Genomic DNA, 27,211 nt, shown 5'->3' with positions numbered 1-27,211 from the left:
AATGTACCTATTTTCAATGACGAAACGGGCGAATTTGTGGATTTCCTTCACGTGAAGTCCTGGCCACAAAAGCAAAGTCTGTGGGGAATAATAGCCATTTTCTGTACTTTTGAGGCATAAGCAATTGGAAAATAACACTTACTACCCAGGAACAAAAATCGTGTTACATAGAGTATACTTTGTAGTCGGCCGACGATGTCGATCGCTCCTTGTCTCCGGTGGGGGGGGGGCGACGAGCGTCGTGCAGGGGACTCCGAGAGCACCGCTGCCGCCAATGACGACGAAGAGAGGCACCGTTTCAATGCACCGTTTCTGGGGCCCCCACCTCCAACCTCCGCCAGCCTGCGTCCAATTGGGAATTATCTTGGGCAGCGCCGTCTCGTCGGCGCGCATCGTCGCGTCGATGCGTCACGCGGGCAACGGGGCTCGTGGATCGACCCGGCACGGGCAACCTTGAGGTTGACCCCCTTTCACGACCTCGGAAGTCTGGCCGGCCAAACCGGAGGCGAGCGAATTTAATATATAATTTGAAAAAAAAAAATCCCTCCGTGCCGGCAGATGGAGCGTGTCGCTCCGTGCTTCGGCGCTGGGTGGCGGTGGCTGATGCATCTCATTATTCGGCCGTTGCTAGGGGAGGGCTCGCATATTTGCGCTGTGCGGGTCGCTAGCCATACTCCCAACTGACCGCCTGCCGCTGCTGATATTTGAAAAAAATCAATGTCGGTTAATTTCGACGGAGGTCGGCGCGGTGTGCCGTGGCGTGGCATGGAGTGGGTGGATTGTGTTCTCGGTGACATTTTCAGGGCTTTGGCGACAACGGGGGCTTACCGCTGCATCGGTGTTTGTCGCAGCTCTCCGATCTTTTCCGGTTGTGCCGCGTGCTGTTCGGCGCGTCCGACATTTCGGTGCACGCGTGTTCGGAAGCATCTTTGATTCTGATCTTCCGTTCCTGTAGAAGCTCCCGATATGTGGAGCAAAAACGTCGGACGTCGTGCCAAACAAAACGCGGTACGACCCTAAAAACGCGTCGGAGAACTGACCAGGGCTTAATTTCAGTCGGTGGATCTGTCTGGGTTAGCGACCCTGGAAAAAAAAATGTGCACCCAGCAACATCACATCCAGCGTACCTCTCGCTATGGCAGTGGCTATTATGAAGTGCCACCCAGCTGCAGTCCGCCGGCGAGCTGGAAAATATTGAGTGAGAAATTCCGCCGAGGTGACAATCCATCCTGGAAGTGGGCGGTGCAGCAAGCAATGGATGAATGAATCCCGTCTTTGCCGAGCGTTGAGCGGCACCGCCACGTACTGCATTTTACCTGGGCTTTCTGGTTTCTCCCCAGAGAGCCAAATGCCCATTGTTAGACTATACCATTCTTATTTTTTTTACACCAGGTAAGACCCACTGAGCATTACATAGCTCTTTTTTCAGAAGCGACCTGGCCACAAATGATAGCTCAACGAAGTGGCTTAATCACGTGGAAATTTATAGCAGCTGAATACTCCAAACGCACGTTTCTAAATGGAACTGGCCAAAATGAAATTCCCAATAATGCACGGACCCAACCTAAAGAATAATCTTTGAGGCTTTTCTTGGGTAAATAAAGGCCATTAATTTCGAATGTTCAACAAACACTCGACGTTCGAAGGCCGCGGGACCAATTTGTCACGTTGGAGTGAGCGATGAATTCCATAATGTGGTTCTGGCCGAGGCCTCATTGAAACGATATATATTCTCATCGGGTCCATCCCTGGTTGATTGTCCCCAGGGTTGTAATGATTTGCGAACGATCGGACGATGATCCCCACCTCCATCTCGTCACGTCTCCCAGCGTGCAATTGCTTGCTCGCGTCACTGCTGGAAGAAGGGCCACCACTTTGGAGCCCCTCCGAAGAGGGTACTTGGCCTACTTTTCCAGGCCTGCCAGACGTCTCGGGAGAGGTCGGAGGACCCACACTTTACCTCGTCGCACACGACCTGCCTAGCCTACTGCATGTAACAAGAGCAGGTCCTTGCCTACAAACGTCTGTAAACTCGCAAGCATTGGTTGAAGCCAGCCTGACTGCTGATGAGACACTGCTTGTCAAAACTGGTCCAGAGGCTGCTTGCGTTTAACCAATGCTGCAGAGATTATGCAATCCCAGAAGGCGGTGGGGCTGCTGGGCTGTGTAAAAAAAAAGGGGGTTTTGCTAACCACTGCTTACCCATTGAACAGTGCCAGCTGGGGGTGGGGGGGGGGGGGAGCATGGAAGACACGTGCACCTTTCTTACAACTGCCACGCCGGGAGATGTATGTCGAACTTCTTTTGCACCGTACGTAGCCAACCGTGCTAATGCGAGGTGCGGGTTAAGGATCACAAACTAAACACAAAAAGCAGCTCTCAAGAAAGGAGTTCTCACCTTAGTATCGTGGTGTTAGTGTAGCATATAGTAGCGTACCTCTTAACCCGTACGGTTTACCCGTATTCTGGTACAGGGAAATTGCATTTTCAGATCCATACGGTGTACGGCCATTTCAATACGGGCGAAAAAATTATGTTTTGTCCATTTGATTGTTTCTCCCTTGTTATGGAACTGTAGGATGAACGTTAATATTTATAATGGCACGGCATGACCAATAAGGTTTGAATTGGTCTGTAATGAGGTAGGGCACTCATAAGGGGCTGACAGGTATGTAGTAGTATAGTGTATAGTGTATCGTAGTTTATATGTATGTTGAACTTCTTTCGCACCCTACGTAGCCAACCGTGCTGTTCGGAGGTGCAGCGGAAAGACAACAAACCGGCATCCTCTGATTTTACAAATCCAGAGCCACTGCTGACCGTTAGGCCACGGCAGCATCCCAGCTCCCGGAGTGCTCCTGTTGTCTTTGATTTTGGTCCAGGGGAAGGAAGAGGGAGGCTCCCGCGGGGAGCGGATGTCAACTCGAGCCGCGCCCCCCCTCAAGCTGTGTGAGAAGGCGGGGGGGGGGGGGGTGTTACGAGTGCGCGCCCCCCTTCCTCTCCGTTAAAAAAAAACAAATCCCCAATCTCATCGTTGGCAACAGTCGTGTGGTTAACCCCCCCCCCCCCTCCCCATCGCGATGGTCGACGCGCCCAAACTGTTACCCGTCTACTCGTGGGTAATCGTTGCTATGCCAACTTGAGGCTGCTCACTTAGAAACGTTCTGAAAATTGCATTTCTGTTGGGGAGGGGGGGGGGGCCCATGGCGTTATTGTGCCGCATCGTGTGGCCTTTAACTACATTTTTCTCGAAGGTCTCTCTGGGCTCTCTCTCCCTCCCTCTGTGGTATGCGAAAGGGGGCCATTGCTTGAAATGTCGCATATCGTATATATTTTATTCATTTTTGAGCGGTATATATTTTTTTCATTTTTGAGAAGTGTTGTTCACAAATGTCTTTTTGTTCTAGATTTGAAGCTTTCGTGACTGTTGTTGTTGTTGTTTGTGCACCACTCTCAGCGCAGTATCACTCCTACGTATCTGTTAGCCCTCGACGTGGCCAGGTGGGTGGTGGGGTTTGAATAACAGGCACCCGACCATCTGTTGCGTCGATGATGCTCGGCTAAATTTCACCGCTGAGAATGAATAACATCACTTGGGCTGTCGCGCGATGAACGTTAGCCTCGGTGGCAGAGCGGGTGAGAAAATGCGTCCCGCTCCTGTGTGCGTTGGAGGTCGCTTGAAGGGATCTCGCAGGTAGCTCTGCAATATCCGCTTCCACGGGGCCCATTATCTAACGCGAAGGGTCGCGCTGCTCCGCCAGAGATTCGGGTGGATTCTTGCCTCGTGACGTGAGAGCACAAATCGACATGCGATCGTTGGGGGGGTGGGCGGGGGGGGTGAGATATATATAAAATTTAAAGTTATCTTGTTGCTGGTTTGTGATTTTTTTTTTTAGCACACATTCAGGCCAACGGCTAAAAGCGGTCGACCGTGAAAATGCCAACCGCGCACCTCCTGTCACTTACCTTGCCCTGTCGCGTTGTCGTAAATTTTACAGTGCGCCTCTTGGCAGTTTTTAGCTTCACGGCTCCACCACGCCGTGAATTCTGCGAAGGTATCCGATGTACTAAAACCCGCTTGTGAAAGGCTGAGCGTTCAATGAAGTTGTTGCGTTTTTACGAAGCGTTCATCCTCCTCCCTCCCTCCTCGCAGGATTCTCCCCTCGGGAATCACCGCGATTATAATAATAATGTCATTCATTTCCGTGTAGGTTTTCACAGTCGTGATGTATAATTCTCTCCGGTTTTTTTGTTTTGTTTAACACGCAGTAGGCCTTTCGCGACCAACATTATCCTGAGTAAAGATTTTTCTTTTTTCGGGTTATATCGCGTAAATATAAACCCGCCACCACCCCGGCACGGCCAATTGGCAAGGTTTGTCACGTAAACAAAACGTGCCGATTAGTTACTACTTAAGCGCATAGGTGTGCTGGAGAGTAAACTGATCGGCACGTTTCTCTCCACAAGATGGGTTGCTTCTTCCAGGAACCTATCTGAAGTTGGGGGGCCGGCGGTGAAACGTCGGACGTCTATTGCCAAACGGCACACTGTGCGACACCGAAAACACGTCAATCTCATCCGCTGTGGGGGGATCCTCCTAGGCTGAGCTCCAGGCGTCTTCCATCAGGAGGACCCTGAAGAATTCCAGTGATTAACCGCTTCTATCACTTACGAACGTTCGTCGTTTTGGAAGGGAAACCGGAGCATACGGAGAAACAAAAAAAACGCCCTCCATGCGTGTAGGTAACACTCAAAAATGCCGCACGGATAGACTCAATAATCCATTGCTGCTGCTGTTCCCGCTGAATTGCCAAATGCAGGACACATCGCAGCCTAAACACTCGTTACATCCGCGCGTGCACACACACACACACGTGGCCAACCCATTGACCCACCAATGAAATGCCACCACGTTTTACCCGAGTCAATACTGGCCATGGAACGTGTTTTATTATTAGGTTGTTTTCACGCCAGGAATGTCGTCGGCGCAGGGCGCGGTCTGGGTGTCTCAACAGGCCTTCGATCACTTGTGAGCCACCCCCTTCACTGCTCCAGCCTCCTGCCAACAGAACCTCCCCCACCCTCCCCCTATAGCCTGAACCGACTGTTGGGGGCAAGAGCTGTTCACGAGCACCTAATAAGGCCGATATGTATGTTGAACCTCTCTCGCGCCGTACGTAGCCAACCGCACTAATCGGAGGTACGGGAGAAGGACGACAGTCCAAATAAAAAAGGCAGTTCTAAAGAAATGAGTTTTCAATCTGGATTAAAAAAATGTATAGCTCCGATGGCTTCCCAATCTCGGAAGGAAGAGCGTTCCAGACGGCCGCAGAAGCGCATCGGAAAGCGTGCGATGCCGTATGCTGCACGACGAGGTGGGTGGCCAGTACCACGCCCGACCACCTTTGTCTCCCCAGTGCTGATGTGTGCCCAAGAGCAACAACGGTCACTCTTTGCCACTAAGTTGCAGTGATGTCCCTTGTGCCAGGCTAGGTGCACATTCAGGCCACGTGAAGTGCCAAAGTCTCACCTGCAGGAGGTCATGGAACAGACCCAGGTGTTACCACTCGCCAGAAATACCGCCAATCCCCAGAATCGGTGTGAGATGTACATTATTTTGATCCCCATCAATAGAATTCTGACCTCCCTCTCGAATTTATAACCCAATCATGTTTTTGAGTTTTTCCTGTTCTGTCTTGTACTTTCATACAGACAAAAGCCAATGTGAACTGGATTCTGTACATGTGATGGGTGTGTGTTTTGAGTGAGCGTGTGTTTTGTCTTTGAGTAAGTGTATGTACATGTTAGGATGAGCGCGTTTCTGTTTGCGTGTGTGTAGTGAACGTCTTTCGCATCCCTACGTAGCCAATCCGTGCTAAACGGAAGGAACTGTCTCTGGTGTGGACCAATCAGTTTCAAGAACAATGCATATATTATCAGTGTTTTTTTGTTTGCATTCTGACCACAAGCATTGTGGTTAATGCAGACATGATTCCTTGTAAAAGGTTTCAGTTTGGTGTTTTAACATCTTAACACCTATATTCTTGGTTCTTTCGGTAAAGTCACGTGGAAGGGAAACAATAAAATAATAAAAATATAAAACAATAAAATTCTCACGACGTTTCGACTGTAACACAAGCAATCATCATCAGGTGTGAAAACCACAACAAGAAAATTTGAAAAAAGTGGCGTTTTTTTACCGTTAGCACCACGGAGAGCGATTTGGCAGTTTGTTCAGATGGACGAGTCCATCTATGTTCGGAAAAGAGGAGGGGGGAGACGAAAATAATGGATGCGGTCTGAAAGCCACCGTAAGCGTGAACAATCAATTAAGACCCTTAATGGTTTATCAAATTCTTCCAATGGCTTTCAGACCGCATTCATTATTTTCGTCTCCCCCCTCCTCTTTTCCGAACATAGATGGACTCGTCCATCTGAATAACTGTCAAATCGCTCTCCGTGGTGCTAACGTTAAAAAAAACCCGCCACTTTTTTCAAATTTTCTTGCTGTGGTTTTCACACCTGATGATGATTGCTTGTGTTGCAGTCGGAACGTCGTGAAAATTTTATTGTTTTATGTTTTTATTATTTTATTGTTTCCCTTCTACGTGACTTTACCGAAAGAAATAAGAATATGAATCCCTGCAGTCACGAAAGCTTTAATTCAAAATCTTAACACCTGTGTTGTTGCCAGAAAAAAGGGGAAAAAACTATTATCGGAAGTGGGTGACTTCATTTCTGAGCGAAGCTGCTTAAAAAGCCTCCGGTGCTGTGGCAGATGAGTGCAGATTTTTTTATTGGTATCCCCCCCCTCCCCGCCCCCCAAATTTTATTCCGATTTGCCGTCGGCGTCGTGACGAGAGGAAGCGACCAATCGGAACTCTCTCCGCAGCGCTCTGCATCGCCCCCTCCCCCCATGATAGAGAAACTGCCTGCTGAACGAGATATCGCAGAACTACTTCGGAGAATCCGTCAAGTGACCTCCGGTTGCGCACAACGGGGGGTGGGGGCAGCACTTTATCTTTGCGCCTTGCTAATCACTTGGCAGCTTGATAGTCAAACCGATATGTTTTACTTGTCACCTGCCGGAGCCGAGACCATCCATTCGCACCGCACGCGAGAGCTCTGTTTAATCTTGGGGCGGATGAATCCTGGATTTGGATCCCGGATTTGGTCCCATGCCGGTTCGGAGCTCTGTCCCCCGAGCCGCCAGCTCACCGCGATGAGCTCACATTTGAACATTTTTGAAGTGTAATGCATTCCTTGCTGGGAATTGCAAATTGGAAGCCACGTCTTGTGTATGGAACCCTGAAATGTAAAGGCCTCCTTTGTGGGATTTTTTTAACAACGAAAACATTATCACGTTCTTTGTTGCATTATCCTATTTTAGCTTTTTTATTTACCCCACCGGTGAGATATTTGCATTCCGCGTGCTCAGAGAGCAGTGCACCACCCTGTGCAGAGAAACAGTCCTGCAAAGAGCGTTTCCCAAGTGTCAAATTTAATATGTATTCACTCTGAGAACTGGAATTTAGCCAAAATCAAGTGAAAGCACAAACTAAATGAGATTTTGATTTTGGTGCATTAATTGGCGACCAATCTGACACCATCCACTCTGCGAGACTTACGAAGCGGTTTCCGGTTGAATCGCGGGTGGCTGAAACCTGGATTGGAACCCAGGAATCTCGACTGTGTCGCTTTCAGTGTTCTGAGAACGGCCGATTTGACCTTCCGGCCCGTGCCTCCATGGCCACGATGTCTCTGTGATTGTGACATTCCACTTCCCCCGCTCCTGCATGGAAATGTAAGAATTGGCAATGATTACGACGATTGTTGACCAACCCAGCAAATTGTGAAAATCAGTCGCGGCCCCTGTGCGACCGTTGTCTTTTTTTTTACTTACCAGCAAACAATTTTATTTCGAGGACAGAAACCGCATGCGATGCGTTGCGTCGGCAGGGACCGCCGTGCCAAATCGGAGACCTTTGATTAAACGCGCCGTGCGTGCATTCGAAATGGAACTGTGCACGAAATCGAATTGCTGCCTCACAAAGCGGCGCGCTGCCTGGTCGGAGCGGCGTGTGGCTTTGTAGCAAAGTGAAGAGTGCGTTTGTGAACATGCGAGATATTTTAATTTTCGGGACAATCCTTCACGGTTTTTTTTTTGGCGGGTGGTTTTCCTGCCGGCGCCTGGGGCTTCATGTCACCATCGCATGACTGCACGGCCCTCCGACCCGAGGATCGGCCTCTACACGGGCATATCCCATGGAAGTCTAAAATGTTTGTTTTGCTTGTAACTTACGGACATACGTTTGACGTACGCTACGACGTATGGACATTGACAGAGAACATGGAGTGAGATGAGGGGGGAGAGGTAGGAGAGTGTGTGGATCAGGAGTAGAGTGAGAAGAGCGGTAGACATTGCGGAAGTGTCGGTCGTTCTTAACAAAGTGCCAATACGTGGGTCACAGATGCGTTGAGAAGCCACCCGCGAGTGCGTTGGCGGCTATGAACCGCGGTCTTCGTCCCCAACGCTACCGGCGTTGCCCGACAGCCTCGCCCGTCACATTCCACTTCTAGATGCCCATCAAAGTGGGAGGCCTTGCTGATGACTCGGACACAGCAACGGCAGCAATAACAACAACAACAAGCATCCTGGGCCACTACGGCTGCTAACTTCGGTGTGTGGCTTGGGGCGGCAGTCACGCCGTGGGACAGGTGGCAGGGCCGAGTTGCACGATCACAGCTGTCCTGGTCTCCTCGAGGGGGTGGAGACCTCCCGCCCCCCCCCCCCCGTATTTATTTGCTTGACAAGATTGGCTAAATCAGCCCTCGTTGGCTGAATCGCCTCCCCCCCCCCCCCCCCATTAATTTATCCGAGCAGCAATCTCACACTCGCTGACCCATATCCAACACAGAGGCAGAGGGTCCTCGCTTAAAAATATTTGAGCAGTTTGCCAGCTTCGATTTGAAGAAAGCCTTACTGCTGATGAGATACTGATTGTGGAAACTGGCCCAGAGTTTACTTGCGTTGAAACCAATGTTGCGGATTATATTATTAAGCACTCCCAGAAGGCCAATGTGGCTCATGGGATGTGCACATATTTTTGTATTTTATACAGTGAGAGAAAAAAGTATTTGATCCCCTGCTGATTTTGTACGTTTGCCCACTGACAAAGAAATGATCAGTCTATAATTTTAATGGTAGGTTTATTTGAACAGCGAGAGACAGAATAAGAACAAAAAACTCCAGAAAAACGCATGTCAAAAATGTATAAATTGATTTGCATTTTAATGAGGGAAATAAGTATTTGACCCCTTTGCAAAACATGACTTAGTACTTGGTGGCAAAACCCTTGTTGGCAATCACAGAGGTCAGACGTTTCTTGTAGTTGGCCACCAAGTTTGCACACATCTCAGGAGGGATTTTGTCCCACTCCTCTTTGCAGATCTTCTCCAAGTCATTAAGGTTTCGAGGCTGACGTTTAGCAACTCGAACCTTCAGCTCCCTCCACAGATTGTCTATGGGATTAAGGTCTGGAGACTGGCTAGGCCACTCCAGGACCTTAATGTGCTTCTTCTTGAGCCACTCCTTTGTTGCCTTGGCCGTGTGTTTTGGGTCATTGTCATGCTGGAATACCCATCCACGACCCATTATCAATGCCCTTGCTGAGGGCAGGAGGTTCTCACCCAAGATTTGACGGTACATGGCCCCGTCCATCGTCCCTTTGATGCGGTGAAGTTGTCCTGTCCCCTTAGCAGAAAAACACCCCCAAAGCATAATGTTTCCACCTCCATGTTTGACGGTGGGGATGGTGTTATTGAGGTCATAGGCAGCATTCTTACTTCTCCAAACACGGCGAGTTGAGTTGATGCCAAAGAGCTCCATTTTGGTCTCATCTGACCACAATATTTTCACCCAGTTATCCTCTGAATCATTCAGATGTTCATTGGCAAACTTCAGACGGGCATGTATATGTGCTTTCTTGAGCAGGGGGACCTTGCGGGCGCTGCAGGATTTCAATCCTTCACGGCGTAGTGTGTTACCAATTGTTTTCTTGGTGACTATGGTCCCAGCTGCCTTGAGATCATTTACAAGATCCTCCCGCGTAGTTCTGGGTTGATTCCTCACCGTTCTCATGATCATTGTAACTCCACGAGGTGAGATTTTGCATGGAGCCCCAGGCCGAGGGAGATTGACAGTTCTTTTGTGTTTCTTCAATTTGCGAATAATCGCACCAACTGTTGTCACCTTCTCACCAAGCTGCTTGGCAATGGTCTTGTAGCCCATTCCAGGCTTGTGTAGGTCTACAATCTTGTCCCTGACATCCTTGGAGAGCTCTTTGGTCTTGGCCATGGTGGAGAGTTTGGAATCTGATTGATTGATTGATTGTTTCTGTGGACAGGTGTCTTTTATACAGGTAACAAGCTGAGATTAGGAGCACTCCCATTAAGAGTGCTCCTAATCTCAGCTCGTTACCTGTATAAAAGACACCTGGGAGCCATAAATCTTTCTGATTGAGAAGGGGTCAAATACTTATTTCCCTCATTAAAATGCAAATCAAGTTATAACATTTTTGACATGCGTTTTTCTGGATTTTGTTGTTGTTATTCTGTCTCTCACTGTTCAAACAAACCTACCATTAAAATTATAGACTGATAATTTCTTTGTCAGTGGGCAAACGTACAAAATCAGCAGGGGATCAAATACTTTTTTTCCCTCGCTGTACGTGGAGAGACGGATATGGGAAGATGGTGAATTGTCCACATGTCAATCTGCTGCACCATCCAAGTGACTACACGGTGGCGAGATGTCAACTACCTCACGTGGTATACAAGAGGTCGTGGGTTCGATATTTGGAGTTTGCATGTTCTCCCTGTGGTCATGTGGATTTTTCTCCGGGTCCTCCGGGTTTACTCTCCACGTTTAGAAATGTGCGTTGGCTGCTGTACATTTCCACGTGATCGGCCACTTCATTGAGCGATCATTTGTGACCAGGTCGCTTCTGAAAAAGAGCTTCATAGCTCAGTGGGCCTGACCTGGTAAAATAAAACATTGTCTGTTTGCGTTCGACACTTCTTTTGTGACTTTATCTTTTTATTTCGCTCTCTGCAACTTCATTCCTTCAAGTGACTTCTGGTCCACACGATAAAGAAAAGCCCTCTCCTGCCCACGCTGCCAACTGGATGTCATGTTCATCCACCGGTTCATACATAATTAAGTGCGCTGATCGTAAGTGATCGGTTCCCAGTCGCGGCATTCTCTGTTTATTAAATCCTCGCTCCTCCTGTCCAACAGGCCAAAGTGATGTTCTGCTCTAAATGAGCACGGACGCATTGGTGCTTATCTTCATCGGGAAACCACTCTTGACTCCCCAACAAAGCGGTACATATTTGATCAACTCTCAAAGAGATGTGATGGGCTGAGTCAACCCATCCCCTCCCGGTCCCCCCCCCCCACCCCAATCAGGATTTCAACCTCACCAATATCCCGATGGTGATGGGTACTGAAAGATCCAACGATGTCCATCCAGTGCTTGTCTAGCTCCATGGTCTTCCAGTTGCCGAACAAAGACGTGATGAGATCGCACTCATTGCACACACAAAGTGCTCGCCACAAATGGACCACAGTACCTTGCTGATCTTGTCAAGGAGCATAAACCATCACGTGAACTCTGGTCATCCTCGAAGCAGCAGATTTTTGCTAACCATCCAACAAAGACGGTCACTGCATTGCGCGCTTTCAGATGCGCTTCTGCGGCCGTCTGAAATGCTCTTCCTTCCGTTTATTAGGAAGCCACTGAAGCTAAGCACTTTTAAATATAGATTGAATACTCATTTCTTTAGAACTGCTTTTTTGTGTGTAGCTTGTTGTCCTTTCCCCGCACCTCCGATGAGCATGGTTGTCTACGTACGGTACGAAGGAAGTTCAACATGCATACACGCGTAAATTGCGAGCTCCTCGCCGTAGCGCTTGATGATGATGCTGCTTGCTTTCTTTTTTTGAGCGTGCGACGTGGCTGCGGCCCTGAGAGGGAGTTTGAGCCACGGACGGGCGTGGCCTCATCCCGGGTGAACCCGGAGGGGGCCAAGGGTCGCACTTGCCTCACCCGCAGCGTCATTGAACTGGCAGCCTCGATTAGGCGAAGTCAAACAAAATCGGGCCACCCCAACGGGTCGACGCTTCAAAAATCGCCAGTGGGTTAACACAAATGGCAGGACGCTGCTTGCCCGCGTTGCAATGGTTGTCGCACCGGGCTTGCAATCCGAAGAGGGCCCACCGGTTCCATCTCCCGGTGCGGCGGTTGAAACGACGGTGCGCTTTGTGTTGATCCCCACCCCGCAGTGTAAGACGGATGCACGACACTTTACCAATGCGGAAGAGATCGCAATACTACCCTACGGGAGGGCTCTCTAGACATCCCTCTAGTGGGGGTGTGGCCCTTCCGCCAGCGGTGGCCCGAGCGAGTAATTGCAGGGCTGCGCCTTTTTGCCTTTCAAACGCGTGCGCGGGGGGTGGTGAATATTTTTCACGGTAATTATCCCCAATTTTGGACAACGCGGCTTATTTATGGAAGGCGACAATGGTTTGACGCCTCCGCGAGACTCGACACACCCCCCCCCCCCCATCCGCCGTCCCGGTCTGGGCGAAGGCCGGTTCGTCCGATCGCGTCTTAACGCCGTGGTATTTCACGAGCATTTCTCCGTTGTGCAATAAAGATTGACAGGTCGCCTCTGAATCTTAATTGGTCCTTAATCGCTTTTGACGTGCAACGTCCCGGGAAAGTAAATCCACACCTGCGGCTTACCCCCCGCACCTTCAGGGTGTCCGACACGTAACGTCTGGTGATCGCGGAACGGCCAAGGTGACCGGCAGCGAGCGGTGCCACACGGATACACGGAAATACCTAAAGATGGACAAAGAGAACTGCGGTTTCTGGGAGTGGGTGGCGGTGGTCCACCTCGCTCGCAATCTCTTACCGCGGCGCGCACGCACACAACCCTCGGGCGTTAACGATCGCGAGAGCGTCCGAACAATACACACGGGGGTGTCGTTTCGCGGGGTAATTATCTGCCGGCCGCTTTCGAGAATGTGGCTCGGTTCGCGGAATGGGCAGCGATGTTGGCGAGCGTGATGGAGTTGTTGATATTTTGAAAGTCAAGCGGTAGGGGGGGGGGACCGCAGTGGCAGTAGCTCGGCGAATGGCCGCTATCACTTTCAAGGGGGTGCCGCGGTTGGTGGGGGGGGGGGGGTGTTAACTCCCTCGCCTGGTATGCAGGAGGTCGTGGGTTCGATCCTGACCCCTGTATATTTGGCGTTTGTATGGGTCTCTCGCCCCATGGTCGTGTAGATTTTAAATCGGGTTCTCCCGTTTTTCCACGCCGCATTTTAGAATCGATGTGCGTTTGTGGAGTATTTTGTCTGCTAGATATTTCCACGTGATAAGCCACTCCGTTGGGCTATCAATTGTGGCCATGTCGCTTGTGAAAAAGAGCTACATGCCTTCATTGGGCCTTACCTGGTAAAAAAAAAGTTTAAGTCTTAGAGTTCGGTCGCACGCAGCGGAGCAACCCGGGACACACGGGCCTTTGCGCGTTGCCACGGCATTAGAGCGGCCGTGGGAGACGCGGGGCAATGTTGGTCGACAGCTAATGGCCCGTGGGCACTGCCCACTGAAGCCGCTTGTGTAGCTTCTACGGGCAAATTGATCCCACGGTACAAACAGCAGAGTGCCGTCCCCCCCCCTCTCTAAAAGGCGAGACGCATTCAGACGTTCGAATGATAATAATGCGATTGCGGTGTTTGCTTTCGGGGCGAGAGCTTGGTAAAGGCGGTAAAACCATACTCACTTGGTCATTGGCGGCGCTCCGGTGATTACATCGGGAGAGGTTACGATCGCACGGTTACGTGCGGCGCATGTGGGGAGTGTTTGTCATGTCAACCTTTGATCCTCCTCCACTTCCCGCGAGCGAGGGAGAGAAGGGAGCGTGTGGGTGGGAGAGAGTGAGCGAGCGAGCAAGCTGGGGGGGGGGGTGGGTGACTGAGCAACGGAGGGAGGGAATGAGTGAGTAAGGGAGCAAGCAAAGGCAGGAGTTAGGGAGGGAGGGGAAATGAGTGAGTGGGAAAGGGAGCGAGGGAGTGAGTGAGCGGGGGAATGACTGAAGGTTGTGAGACGGGGGTAAAATGTGCCTTGCCTATGAACCATGATCTTTATATTCCTCCTACACAATCTTGTGATCTATTCGGGTCAAGGAGGCAACAGCCATTACTCTGTAGCTGGGTGGATGCCAGAGTTTGCTGCCTTCTGTTGTGGACAAGAGTTCACTTGAGAGGATCTCGAAATGAGTTCTATAGTATCTCCTTCTGCGGGCCGTTGTCGAACACGTGGGGTGGTGAAACTGCTCTACAAACGGATACTCTTTTGCGTTGAGAGCATTTGGTTGCTATAAATTCCCACGCGATAACAAGCCGCTTCGTTGAGCTATCACTTGTGACAGCCAGGTCGCTTCCGAGAGAGAGTTGTACAGCTCGGTGGGCGCCGTACCTGGTAAAAAAAATACAGAAGTTCTGTTTCGTTGGTTTTTGTTTGGCAAATCCGAGGTGCAACTTTGTAACGAGCAACAATCACACGCCGGTCGGCCTTCACCAGAACCCTTGCACGGCAGCAGCACCGGCCGGCGGGGGAGGAGGGGGGGGGACTTCGGACATAAGACGATGAAATATTTAGTTTTTAATCTGGGTAGAGCCCGGACGAGCCACGAAGCCCCCTCCTGTTCACCGTCGTCCGGCCTGTGCGGGCACGAGCTTGTTGGCACGGGCGGACCGCTGGAACCGCCGCCCGGGCGGTGCGCGGTGTCACTGCTGGGGTATCGACGCAGGCTGCTGGGTTTGCACGGCGTCGGTGGCCGACCGTCGGTTAATTGCATCGGGACGTGCGCCGGGACGGGGTTCCTGGCCGTCGCTAACTTAATCGGCCCCGAGCCGCCGTTGACGAGGATTGTGACTTGTGCCACCTGCTGTGCACGGCACGCCGCCGCCGGCGCCAGCGCCAGCGCACCAGGCCTGGTGCAATAGACTGGTTACGGAGAGCAGCCCCCACCCCGCCCTGCCTGCCTTTCCCTGCCTTGCTGTCTCTGGTCCGTCCCTCGACCTCGCTCCTTTTTCGTTATGGTTGTTTTTAATTTTCGCAACAGTTGGCCTTAATAGTTTCTCGCTATACAGCACTTGGCCTGAACAGTCTGAAGAGAGGGGGGGGGGGGGGTCTTTGCTTTTGTGGTTTTCTGGTCTGGCATTCCGGTGAGGGGGCGAGGAGGGCTGGGAGGGGGGAGGGGGGTGCAAACATACCTCCTATAACGTAATTCGAACGAGCCCTCTACAATAGCCTCTGTCGCCCGCTCGGCTACGAGCTTGCGGGCCTGCTGACCGGCACCTTCCCTGTTGCTACTCTTGCTGCTGCAGGGCTGCCTCCCGAGCCATGTCGGACAGCGACTACGACTTCCTCATCAAGCTGCTGGCGCTCGGCGACTCGGGCGTGGGCAAGACGAGCCTCCTCTACAACTACACGGACGGCAAGTTCAACAGCAAGTTCGTCACCACCGTGGGCATCGACTTCCGGGAGAAGCGCGTCGTGAGTTGCTGCGAACCCCCGCCCGGAGGTTGCTTGGCCATACTTCACCGCCACGCCGCCGTGACCAGTCGGCTCGGTTTCAGTCGGGTTAATCTCGGGTAGGGCCCTGTCGAGATTAGCCGCTTGCTTTATTTTTTCCTTCCCCCGATGTGGACCCCCGGACGATACGGTCGCAAGAACGCTGCATGGGAAAGGGGTTGTTTTTACAGGGGCTGCTGGGTAGGAGAAAAAAACGGGCAATTTCAATCAACACGACTCGTCAATCAATAGTCATAATACACTTTTCTTTCTTTTCGTGCGGCTGATGGAGATGCAGAGCAACAACTGCAATTTCACATTCGGGTGATCAAGCTCCGATAACCGACTTCAATTATTTATAATGGCAATCTAATGAGCAATCCAATATAACCACATTATGCATGACACTCATCAGAGGAACTGGCATATGGCATTTAATAATATTTATTTATAGCAGCTAGAAGTACACTTGCATTTGCTCTATTACAATTAGCAGTCTTTCCAACAATGTCATTCTCAAGTTCCGATCGCGCATCGCCCTACGAGCGGGCGTTCACAAGGTTCGTGAGTTTTTTAAGCCACGCATGTCGGGGGGTGTAGGGTAGAGACGCTCGCCCCGTGACCTCCCCCGCTCTGCCCTCTCTCGCTCCCCATGCCAATCGCAAGGTCTACCGCTCCGAAAACGCCGATGGCATCACCGGCCGGGGACAGAGGGTTCACCTGCAGCTGTGGGACACGGCGGGGCAAGAGAGGTACAGTGCAAACGCGAGCGTCACCACCAAGCGTCATCAACGTCATTATTGTCGTCATTATCATTAGAGGCATGCGTAGCCACGACCGCCGGACCATTGCGGCGACGTACATCTGTATTCCAGCACTGAGTGGAGGTGGCAGCGAGGGTTGGTTGGATCGCATGAATTGTGCCATATACCCTGGCTCGCCAGGAGGGTGGTTACAGCAAAATACTGACTCCACCTGGTCCATCCATGTGATGGTGTTTCTCCTTCGCATGCATGGGTTTTCTCCCAGGTCCTCCGACGCAACAATCTATCGGTGTCGGTAATTTTGGAATGGGCGGGTTTTTCGCCTCTCTTGGGGATCGAATGTCGAGTTTTGGGATTTAAGAATACATCGGGTAGAGTTGCTGAGCAAATGTAACGGCTCTCGAACCACTACTCATGTATATGGTACAGCAACAAGCCGTGACGGTGTAGAAGTTGAAAAATGTAAAAATAAATTAACCGACTTCTAAGTGGGGGTACAACAATACAACGTCAAAGTGTGTAAATTAGATTTTAATTAGATGACGTCGCACACAATGATATCGTCAGGAGGGCCGCGCAGCTTGCGACGTCTCGTTTGTAATGAATAACTTCGTATTAAATATAAGAGAAGTTGAGGTCTAGTGTTCCCCCAGGGACCAGCCCTCCCTCGCCTGGTTTCACTGCCCCGGATCCCCACGCCTCCCCAGGCAAGGAATCTAGGCGCGACCAGGTTAGGCCTAAGTCAGTGGGGAACCCGTCGTGACCGGGAAGTCGTCGCGAGCCGCGATGCGGCGACCCAGCTGAGCCGATGTCCTCACCGCGCGCAGGTTCCGGAGCCTGACGACTGCGTTCTTCCGCGACGCCATGGGCTTCCTGCTCATGTTCGACCTGACGAGCGAGCAGAGCTTCCTCAACGTGCGCAACTGGATGAGTGAGTCGGCGGCACCGCCATCGCGGCACACCGGCATCCACCGGCCCGCAAACACTCACAACTCCGATCTTTCTTTCATAGCCGGCCCGTGGTGGCGCACACCTTTTTTTTAATCCGCCGCTTTAGAGGCGAGGGTTTGTAGATTACACAGATTTGCAAAGCTCACAAAGCCTCCCACTGAGTTGCGTGTTTGTGGCCAGGTTATGGCAGAACAAGTGCCTTCAAGGGCAAACGTGTCTGTGTAGAGATTTCGGGGCTATCCCCCTCGTACGTGCGGTGGGTTTTCTTGCGGGCACTCCGGTTCCCTCCCGCTTGAATCGACCAAACATCCCAGAGTGTAGCAGGATCTACTCTTTGGTTCTTTCGGTAAAGTCACGTAGAAAGAAAATAAATTAAGTAATAGAGTTACGACGTTTCGATTGCAACACAAGCAGTCGTCATCAGGTAGAACTAAATTTGAGAGAGAGAGACAAAACACAGACACGGAGACACACAGACAGACACACAAGCAGAGAGAGACAGCCCTAATTTAGCCATCTTTGGAGAATGTAGTCAACCAGGCTATGCGTTAACTGTGTGTTAGCCGACTCTCTGCATTGCATTGCATCACATTTTCAAAAATTTGCTCAGTTTGTTTTCTCAAACTGCCTATTTCTCTCTCTGAAATTTACCAGTCTCTCATAGGGCCATTCACTCTTTCTCTACCCCGGCCGCTTCGGGGTGGATGTCCACACAGCTCTCTCATTGACATGCTAATTTCTCTGCTCCAGCACACCCACCTTTTTCTCTGCCCCCCCCCCCTCTCTCTATTTAAGGCCACGACACAGAGGCATTGGGTCTCTGTGTGTCTATGTTGTGTGTCTCTCTTTGTGTGCCTCTGTGTTGTCTCTCTCTGCTTGTGTGTCTGACACAGCGTCTATGACACAGAGTGTCTATGTTGTGTGTCTCTCTCTGTGTCTCTGTGTTGTCTCTCTCTGCTTGTGTGTCTGTCTGTGTGTCTCCGTGCCTGTGTTTTGTCTCTCTCTCAAATTTAGGTCTACCTGATGACGATTGCTTGTGTTGCAATCGAAACGTCGTATTCTATTACGTAATTTATTTTCTTTCTACGTGACCTTACCAAGAGAACCAAAGAGTAATTCCTGCAGTCACGAACGCTTCAAATCAAGTTTGTAGGGGGGATCCTCCTGGAAAATCATTTTGAGATTCGGCGAGGCTTCCTGGGTGATTAAATCGCATTATTATTGTAAATTTGACCCAACATCATCGGTGCAAACCCTCCTCAAATAAAACTCGTGTGACTCACGGCCCACGTGGGTGTACCTCTTGAATAAGAAGCTCCGTGGCGTGGCTGTCGAGTGTACAGGCGGTGCAACTGCACTGGAGGCGATGGCGACGGAGGGGCCCAGGCCACCCGGCTGCAAAGATAGAGGGGGGATCAGAGGAGGAGGGGGGGTTGGTCATCGATGCAATTTCTTTCCTTCCTATGCCACATGCTAAATAAAACATTAATCCTTGCACCAAAGCCCATGGCCGGCACGCTACAGTGAGGGAAAAAAGTATTTGATCCCCTGCTGATTTTGTACGTTTGCCCACTGACAACGAAATGATCAGTCTATAATTTTAATGGTAGGTTTATTTGAACAGTGAGAGACAGAATAACAACAAAAAAAATCCAGAAAAAACGCATGTCAAAATGTTATAAATTGATTTGCATTTTAGTGAGGGAAATAAGTATTTGACCCCCTCTCAATCAGAAAGATTTCTGGCTCCCAGGTGTCTTTTATACAGGTAACGAGCTGAGATTAGGAGCACACTCTTAAAGGGAGTGATCCTAATCTCAGCTTGTTACCTGTATAAAAGACACCTGTCCACAGAAGCAACCAATCAATCAGATTCCAAACTCTCCACCATGGCCAAGACCAAAGAGCTCTCCAGGGATGTCAGGGACAAGATTGTAGACCTACTCAAGCCTGGAATGGGATACAAGACCATTGCCAAGCAGCTTGGTGAGAAGGTGACAACACTTGGTGCGATTATTCGCAAATGTAAGAAACACAAAAGAACTGTCAATCTCCCTCGGCCTGGGGCTCCATGCAAGATCTCACCTCGTGGAGTTGCAATGATCATGAGAACGGTGAGGAATCAGCCCAGAACTACACGGGAGGATCTTGTCAATGATCTCAATGCAGCTGGGACCATAGTCACCAAGAAAACAATTGGTAACACACTACGCCGTGAAGGACTGAAATCCTGCAGCACCGCAAGGTCCCCCAAGAAAGCACATATACATGCCCGTCTGAAGTTTGCCAATGGACATCTGAATGATTCAGAGGACAACTGGGTGAAAGTGTTGTGGTCAGATGAGACCAAAAGGGAACTCTTTGGCATCAACTCAACTCGCCATGTTTGGAGGAGGAGGAATGCTGCCTATGACCCCAAGAACACCATCCCTACCGTCAAACATGGAGGTGGAAACATTATGCTTTTGGGGTGTTTTTCTGCTAAGGGGACAGGAAAACTTCACCGCATAAAAGGGACGATGGACGGGGCCATGTACCGTCAAATCTTGGGTGAGAACCTCCTTCCCTCAGCCAGGCCATTGAAAATGGGTCGTGGATGGGTATTCCAACATGACAATGACCCAAAACACACGGCCAAGGCAACAAAGGAGTGGCTCAAGAAGAAGGTCCTAGAGTGGCCTAGCCAGTCTCCAGAGCTTAATCCCATAGAAAATCTGTGGAGGGAGCTGAAGGTTCGAGTTGCCAAGCGTCAGCCTCGAAACCTTAATGACTTGGAGAAGATCAACAAAGAGGAGTGGGACAAAATCCCTCCTGAGATGTGTGCAAACCTGGTGGCCAACTACAAGAAACGTCTGACCTCTGTGATTGCCAACAAGGGTTTTGCCACCAAGTACTAAGTCATGTTTTGCAGAGGGGTCAAATACTTATTTCCCTCATTAAAATGCAAATCAATTTATAACATTTTTGACATGCGTTTTTCTGGTTTTTTTTGTTGTTATTCTGTCTCTCACTGTTCAAATAAACCTACCATTAAAATTATAGACTGATAATTTCTTTGTCAGTGGGCAAACGTACAAAATCAGCAGGGGATCAAATACTTTTTTCCCTCACTGTATGTTCCAATTGCAAGCACGCTATGTTCCAATTGCTTTATATTCCTTGAAAGAGTGGAGGAAATTTTAATTCGATGTGACCTGGGTTCTAGGAATTGTGGATAAAATGTTTGTCAAGTAGCACCGCTGGCCGGGCAGTGATGCACACCGCATGACTTCCTATGCCAGTCAGTTCTACGCTACCCAGGGTAATGAGGGGCAGGAGAAGGGTGGCCCACATAAAACACAACAACGATCAAGGCAGAGCACCTGTAAATTAGGTTACACAAGCAGATTTGTCGTTTACCCACGCAGAACGGGGACGAAGACGCAGAATGTGTCATCTATTTTTTACTTGTTGCTTCTCAGGTCTGGCTTTTTGTGGAGTGATCGTGGTCACCCAAGCACTGACTCACCGACCTTCGACAAGCTAGTAGTAAAATGTATTTCATTTTATCCCGGATTAATCCACCCTTGGATAAGTGAGGCTTGAGCGTAACGAGTGACCGTGGCCTCACGAACATGTGTTTGCGCTCCCCCCCCACCCCCCCCGTCTCTCCGTTGTGTCAATCAGCCCAACTGCAGATGCACGCGTACTGCGATAAGCCAGACATCGTACTGTGCGGCAACAAGTCGGACCTGGAGGATCGCCGCGTGGTTCCGCACAAGCAGGCGGAGGACTTTGCCCGCACGCACGAGTACGCACGCACGCACACGCACGCAGACGCACGCAGCAGACGCACACACGCGCGTGCATAGTTTATTTTAGTCACCGATGGCCATCGTGCCGCGCTTTATTCTGGGTGTTCTAGACCGCTGTAAAGCCCCCCACATGCACGCTGCCCAACCCATCTCGGGGTCAGGTAGCCCCGACCCTGAACTGTAAAATGTCAGCACCGTCCATCAGCGTAACCTTGCTACCCCATTACCCTACGAACCCCCTGCCCCCTCCAGCGCCACCTCAGCCCACTGCCATTCTTGACACTTCACCTTCAACGATTATTCGTTGATATCGGGGCTCGATGTCTCGCCGAAGATTCCTCGGCTCGCTAGTAGCTCGGAGTAGGAGACCAGAAAAACGTAGTAGCCACCACAGCCATAGCCCCGAGTGTCCGTGACCCCCCCCGTGACCCCTCACCCCCCCCCCCCTCCTTCTCCCGGGCCCTGGCACAGAATGCCGTACTTCGAGACGAGCGCGGCGACGGGCACGAACGTGTCGAAGGCGGTGGATGCTCTGCTCGACCTCATCATGAAGCGCATGGAGCGCTCCGTCGACAAGTCCTGGATCCCGCCCGGCACCGCCGGCTCGGGCGCCAACGGCGGGGCCGGCGGCAAGGTCGCGGTGGTCCAAGACGCCGGCAAGAGCAAGTGCGCCTGCTGATGGCGGCGGCCGCCCCCCGCCCCTCCACCACCCCCCACCCTCCCACCCCCCCCCCCCCACCCCCATCCGTGCGGTGGCGGCGGTCGCGGTGGCGGGGGAGTCGCGGTGAATCCAGCCGCACCGGCACCGCGGTGTTCACGGAGGAGAGGGGTTTGCCGGGGCGGTGGTGGTGGCGGCACACTCCGCTCCCTCTCTCGCCCGCACCCCCCCCTCGCCCGTGCCGCCCCTCCGCCACCGCGGTTTGACCGCCGCTCGCCGTCTCTCGAGGGTGAGCTGGCGCCGCGACCGCCGCCATGGCGGGCGCTGCAGCAGCGGAGCGCGGGGGGGGGGGGGGGGTGGGGGTGGGGGTGGGGGGTGTCGGCGTGGTGCCGTCGCCATCGGCGGTGGCGTCGTTTAAAGGAGACCACTGCTCGGAAAACGACGCGGCCTCTCATGTCGTGGGCGCGTGACCCCACCCCCCCCCCCCCCCCAATCCGTGCGCGTCCTCCACACCGAGCCGGAAGTTTCGTCAAAAGAGACCAAAGAGACCTCCGAGTGACCGCTCGCGGTGCGACGTCGCCGCCGCGGCGGTGCGACCGCACCGCCGTCTCCCCCCGCGGCCTCGCCGACCCCCGCGGCCTCGCCGACCTCTGCGGCGTCGCCGACCTCTGCGACCTCGCGCGCGGGTAGCCGATGCCGGCTGAAGTTCTCTTTGTCTCGTTAGCGAAGCCTCCGCCGGCGCGACGGGGAGCGCAGAGGAACGCAAAGCGCGAGGTTTGTCGCGTCTCTCCGCAGTCACTCTCTAAAGTATTACCGTAATTGACGAAAGGAAATTGGCGAGGGCACGACGAGGGGCGTGCTCGAGACGCGTGCCGTTTGACTGTAGGATTGCTACTTGAGGAGGTGGTGGTGGTGGTGGTGGGGGGAGCGAGTTGCCGTCGGAATCTGCCAAAAAGTAAATTAATCCACCGATGTGCCTTCCGCGCGGTGTGGTGTGTGTGGGGGGAGGGGTGGGGGGCTGGTAGGGTGGGTGGGGGGTGGCAGTGTGTGTGGTCTTAGCTTGGAGAAACTGGTCAGAGGGTAACGGGGGGGGGGGGGGGTGTGAGTTTGTGTAAAACACACAGCGATAAAGGCCATGCAGGTACTCGGCGGAGCTTTTTTCCCCCCCCCCCGAATGTTCCCGCTGGGTACGAACGCGCACGGTGGGTCCGTTCTGCGGTTTTTGAGCCGGCGACTCTGGGATGAAGGCGTGGGGAGAAGCTGCCCGGCGTTGCAGGAGGAGGCTCGGGGACACTCCAGAGAAAAAAAAAAGAGAGGGGGGGAAAAAAAGCATCACACATCGTCCTGCACGCTCTAAATAAATATTTATTTACGTGGGTCGCGACCCCACCGAGCCAGGCCACGTTCATGCAGCCGGGAGGATTTTACAGTTGCTAATCGGGGCGTCGTTTCTCACTGAATATTTTCCCCGTCGCTCGTAGAGGCTGGAGTTAAGAACGCACGTGACCAATGGTAGCCACCATGGCTGCGGCTGACCTGCGGATAAAATCATTGTCCAGGTCGGCGGTGACCTGGACAGATCCGGCTGAAAATTGGCCCCGATTTTAACGCAGCTGGAGTTGGACAATATTGGGCCCTGGTTTAGCTGCTCCTATTTGGTGTCCGTTCTCCGATATAACCGTTGCAGAAAACAGAACATTTACGCTGTGGCAGATCGGAAACCCCCCCTGCCCCTTAACCCTCCCACCCCTCCGTCCCTTCCACGATTCCAAAATTCTGCCTCTACCCCGAGGCCTTCTGCTCCCTCCGTGTCGTAGTCACTGGCGAGAGCGCCGCCTTGGCCGGCCGCGAGAGGTGAACTTGCGGTGTGGGAGAAAATGCCCATGGAGTATCGATACAGTTTGGATTCGTATATATCTGTGTGTGTGTGTGTTTAAACGTGTAAATTTACAGCTGCGTCTCTCCCGACGCCGAGCGTGAGTCGTCCCCAACGCCTCTCGGTGGTGGGTGAGACATTACGGCGACGCGCGAGGAGGTGGAGGCCTTAATCGGCCGTCGATCTCCGTGCAGGCCGCCTCTGCCCTTGGTCGGGGAGTGCACATTTGTAGATTTTTCTGTGCGGTGGTAATAATAACAAGAGGGGGGCCGCACGAGATGACTCGTTTCAAGATGTTGTGTCAGCGCATGGTTGTTCCCGCGTCACGTGGCAGACTCGGCAGGGGTCGTGCACCTGATGCGATGCTGGGCGCCCAAATATTTTCCACCGGTCACCAGACAGAACCGGCTGAAAAATTAAGCCCCCTCCCCCCCCCCCGATTTTCTCGATCGTCAAAGCGAGTCCAGGCTTTTGAATTCAACTCCTCGACAACGTCGTAGAATCAAGACCACACCTTTGTCACATTTGCTGACGGTTTGCGTATTTCTTTCTCACTTAACGTTTCCGTATTCGGCTGCTGCCGCTGCCACTGCCGATGTTGGTGACGCCTTGCGAGATGCGACTGTCGATAACGAGAGGTTCCCAACGCAGCCCCCCCCCGCCCCCGCCATTAAAAGTGGAGTCGAGGAGGGATCGACATCCCGCACGCTCGCGCTCCGCTTGTCGCCGCTTCGCGGCAGCTTCACGGCGAGGACGAAGGTCGAGCCTTTCTCGGGCGGCACCCCCAGATTGCATGCGCACGTACACGTGTTTTTATTACAACGCGGCGCTCGTGTGTGGTTTTTTTTTAATGAACCGGCCTCTAATTACGGGGGTAGCTGATTTGTGGCTACGACAAAGTCAACCCACGGTGGCCCCTAGCGGGTTTAAGCGACTCCCTGTTGACAGCGACGTTTTAGCCCTAACCCCCCCTTCCCTCCCACACATCTCCAAGCCGTGCCAAATATTTGTACGTGACCAAGAGTAGTTGCGCCACACCGCGAGTGGCGCAAACGGGCGTCGGGGAAACCCGGCGGCCGTGAGACATTCCACAGGGAGCGCCGCAGCCAGAATTATTTGTTTACCTTTGTGCGCACACACGCGCGCACACACACGTGCCCCAGGTATCCAGGACACAGATCCGCTTTGGCGAGCCCCAGGCAGGTCCGCGCGTTTCCCCCCCCCCCTAGCCGAGCCTCGCCGGTTTGGGTGTGATCGATCACCCGGGGTTTGATCCTGCGGGGGTGGTGACGTCGCTTGGTGTGGCGGCTGATGTTTGCTGGTAGAATATGGTGGTGGTGGTGTTTGCGGCGTTTGTTGATTTAGCCGCGGTGAAGCGTGCCTGCTCGCGACGCGCACAAGTTCCCAATGTGTGTGTGCGCGTCCGTGTGCGGACAGACGGACGTTGACGCGCGGGGAGAGAGTGGAGCCGCTCTGGCAATTCGACTCGATGTGCTTTGTTGAAACCTTCGCAGTTTGCCATACGCCTTGTAAAGTGTTTAAATACTGGAGTTTGGGCGATGTGTGTGTGTGTACGTTCATATTCATGTCCGTGCCTGATTGTTATTAAATGCAGATCTGTGTAAATTGTCTCCTCGGCAAGTGTATCCTCTGTGGGGCGTGCCTGCGATGTTGAATGCGCGTGGAATATCAAGCGACAGGTCTCGGCTTCAAGTGGCTGGGGTAATTGGGCAGTGATGGGTGGAGGCCGTGAATAAGAAAACTCCCATTGGGCGTTTGTCAAGCACTCGTTTATTTAATTAGCCAAACGTCCCAACATAGCAGGGCCCTCAAGTAGAAGGGTTTTGTGCCTCGGTGAGGCTTTCGTGGACAAACAAATTACATTATTTGGGTTTTAACGCTCTGTGGGGAGCTGTGGCCCAGCGGTTCGCGCACTGCACTTTGAACTTTACGCCCAGAGACCAGCTTTCCATGAGGAGTCCTGTATTGTGCCGTTTGGCCAATTCCGTTTCAAGTCGGTGTTTAACAGAGAACGGTGCAGTGGTTAGCGCATTTCACTCCGAGACCCAGCTACCCGAGTTCGATAACCAAAGTTGGCTAACCAATACTGGGTACCCAGACTCCCATTTTAACCACATTGGCATGGGGAAGTATGGTCACACAAACGCCACTACCAATACAGCATGGGAAGGCGTTCATCCGGGGGCACGCCTGTAATCCGGCACTGTGGAGGCAGCAGCGAGGGTTGGTGGTTCGCGCCGACGTTGCGATGAGACTCGCTTCCCGTGGGCCAGGGAAGAAGGCGGCACAGTGAACATGTGGACTCCACCTGTACGGGATGCAGTGCCGGATTATCCTAGTAGTAAAAGTAGCTAACATAAGCTACGGGCCCCGCACTTTCAAGGGACCCGCGCTAAATGCTTTCAAGCTATCAATTCCGGTTCAGCGATTCTGCACTTGCTCTTACTATAGTACCATACCACCTTCAACTTTTATGAACGACTTGGTGTTTAAGGTTAGCGATTTCTCATGTTATCTGGCCGTATAGCAAGTAAAAAATTTGTGTGTTTTAATATTCGTGTTTTTTTTTATGTAGGGCCCCTTTAGAACATACTACAGGCCCCGCGCTAGTTTAATCCGGCACTGATGGAATGGCGTTTACCCCCCCCCCCCCCCCCCCCTTGCACGAGTGGGTTCTCTGCCTGGTGTTCCGGTTCTCTTCCTACACGTAAACACTCAATAATTGGCCGATAACACCTTTTAATATATATATAGGGGACCTCAGAACTTGGACAATCGTTAGCTCCGGCTCAGTGTGGCTGCCTTCCCCCCGCCCCACCCACCCCCTTGTCTCTCGTTCCTCTCGAGTCGTTCTCGTGCTCTCGACGACAGCAAAGGAGCGAACACTGCTGCAGCGTCGGCGGCGTTTTAGAACTGTTAATTACTTTAATATCTTTCTGCCGCTCACCAAAAGCTGTAAAATGACGGTTCTCACATTCGGTGAGCGTGTCGTGAATCGTATGCTCCGTGAGCAGGAAGGGTTCTCCGATCGGCACGTTTGACTTTTAATACATCCCGCACCTATGTACGCCGCGTCCAGGTTCGGAGACTGTCGCATGCCGCACCTCCGATTTAGCGCGGTTGGATACGTACGGTGCAAAGGAAGTAGTTCAATGTACATTCCCCGTGCGTGTCCAACCGCGCTAATCGGAAGAGGTGTGGGGGATGCGTGCAGCCTCCTCGCCCCGGGCGTCACTCCGAACGCGCAAGGGGCCCTCTGAACGTTGGGCTTCGGGAGGACGCAGCGCAGCGAACGTGCGGTTCCGTCGAGGAAAACGGTCGAGGGAGGTGGTCCGACACGCGACCGCCTCTGCGAAACGGCAACGGGACTCTTTGTTCATAGCCGTCGGTTCTTTCGGTACAAAGTCACGTAGATCATCAATAGGTCACGACGTTTCGATCGCAACACGAGCAACCGTCATCAGGTGAGACAAACACAGCAGGAGAACTGCTGACGCACG

General features: G+C 52.2%; 1 protein-coding gene across 2 annotated transcripts in view; it reads left to right on the top strand.

Moving 5' to 3' along the window:
• RAB27A (RAB27A, member RAS oncogene family) overlaps nucleotides 1-25,316 on the top strand; it is a 39,220-nt gene extending 13,904 nt beyond the window's left edge. For both annotated transcript variants that reach the window (XM_076073104.1, XM_076073105.1), the window contains 5 exons: nucleotides 15,461-15,629; nucleotides 16,314-16,399; nucleotides 17,239-17,342; nucleotides 21,029-21,152; nucleotides 21,628-25,316. In XM_076073104.1, the coding sequence (XP_075929219.1) occupies nucleotides 15,477-15,629; nucleotides 16,314-16,399; nucleotides 17,239-17,342; nucleotides 21,029-21,152; nucleotides 21,628-21,835 (675 nt within the window). In that variant the 5' untranslated portion in view covers nucleotides 15,461-15,476 and the 3' untranslated portion in view covers nucleotides 21,836-25,316. The remainder of the gene's footprint in view (nucleotides 1-15,460; nucleotides 15,630-16,313; nucleotides 16,400-17,238; nucleotides 17,343-21,028; nucleotides 21,153-21,627) is intronic.
• Nucleotides 25,317-27,211: the final 1,895 nt, after the last annotated feature.

Source organism: Petromyzon marinus, chromosome 40, assembly GCF_048934315.1.
Source record: "Petromyzon marinus isolate PM22_M1 ecotype Great Lakes invasive population chromosome 40, UKy_Petmar_22M1.pri1.0, whole genome shotgun sequence".
NCBI classification, from domain to species: domain Eukaryota; kingdom Metazoa; phylum Chordata; class Hyperoartia; order Petromyzontiformes; family Petromyzontidae; genus Petromyzon; species Petromyzon marinus.
This window is presented reverse-complemented; position numbering and strand designations above follow the sequence as displayed.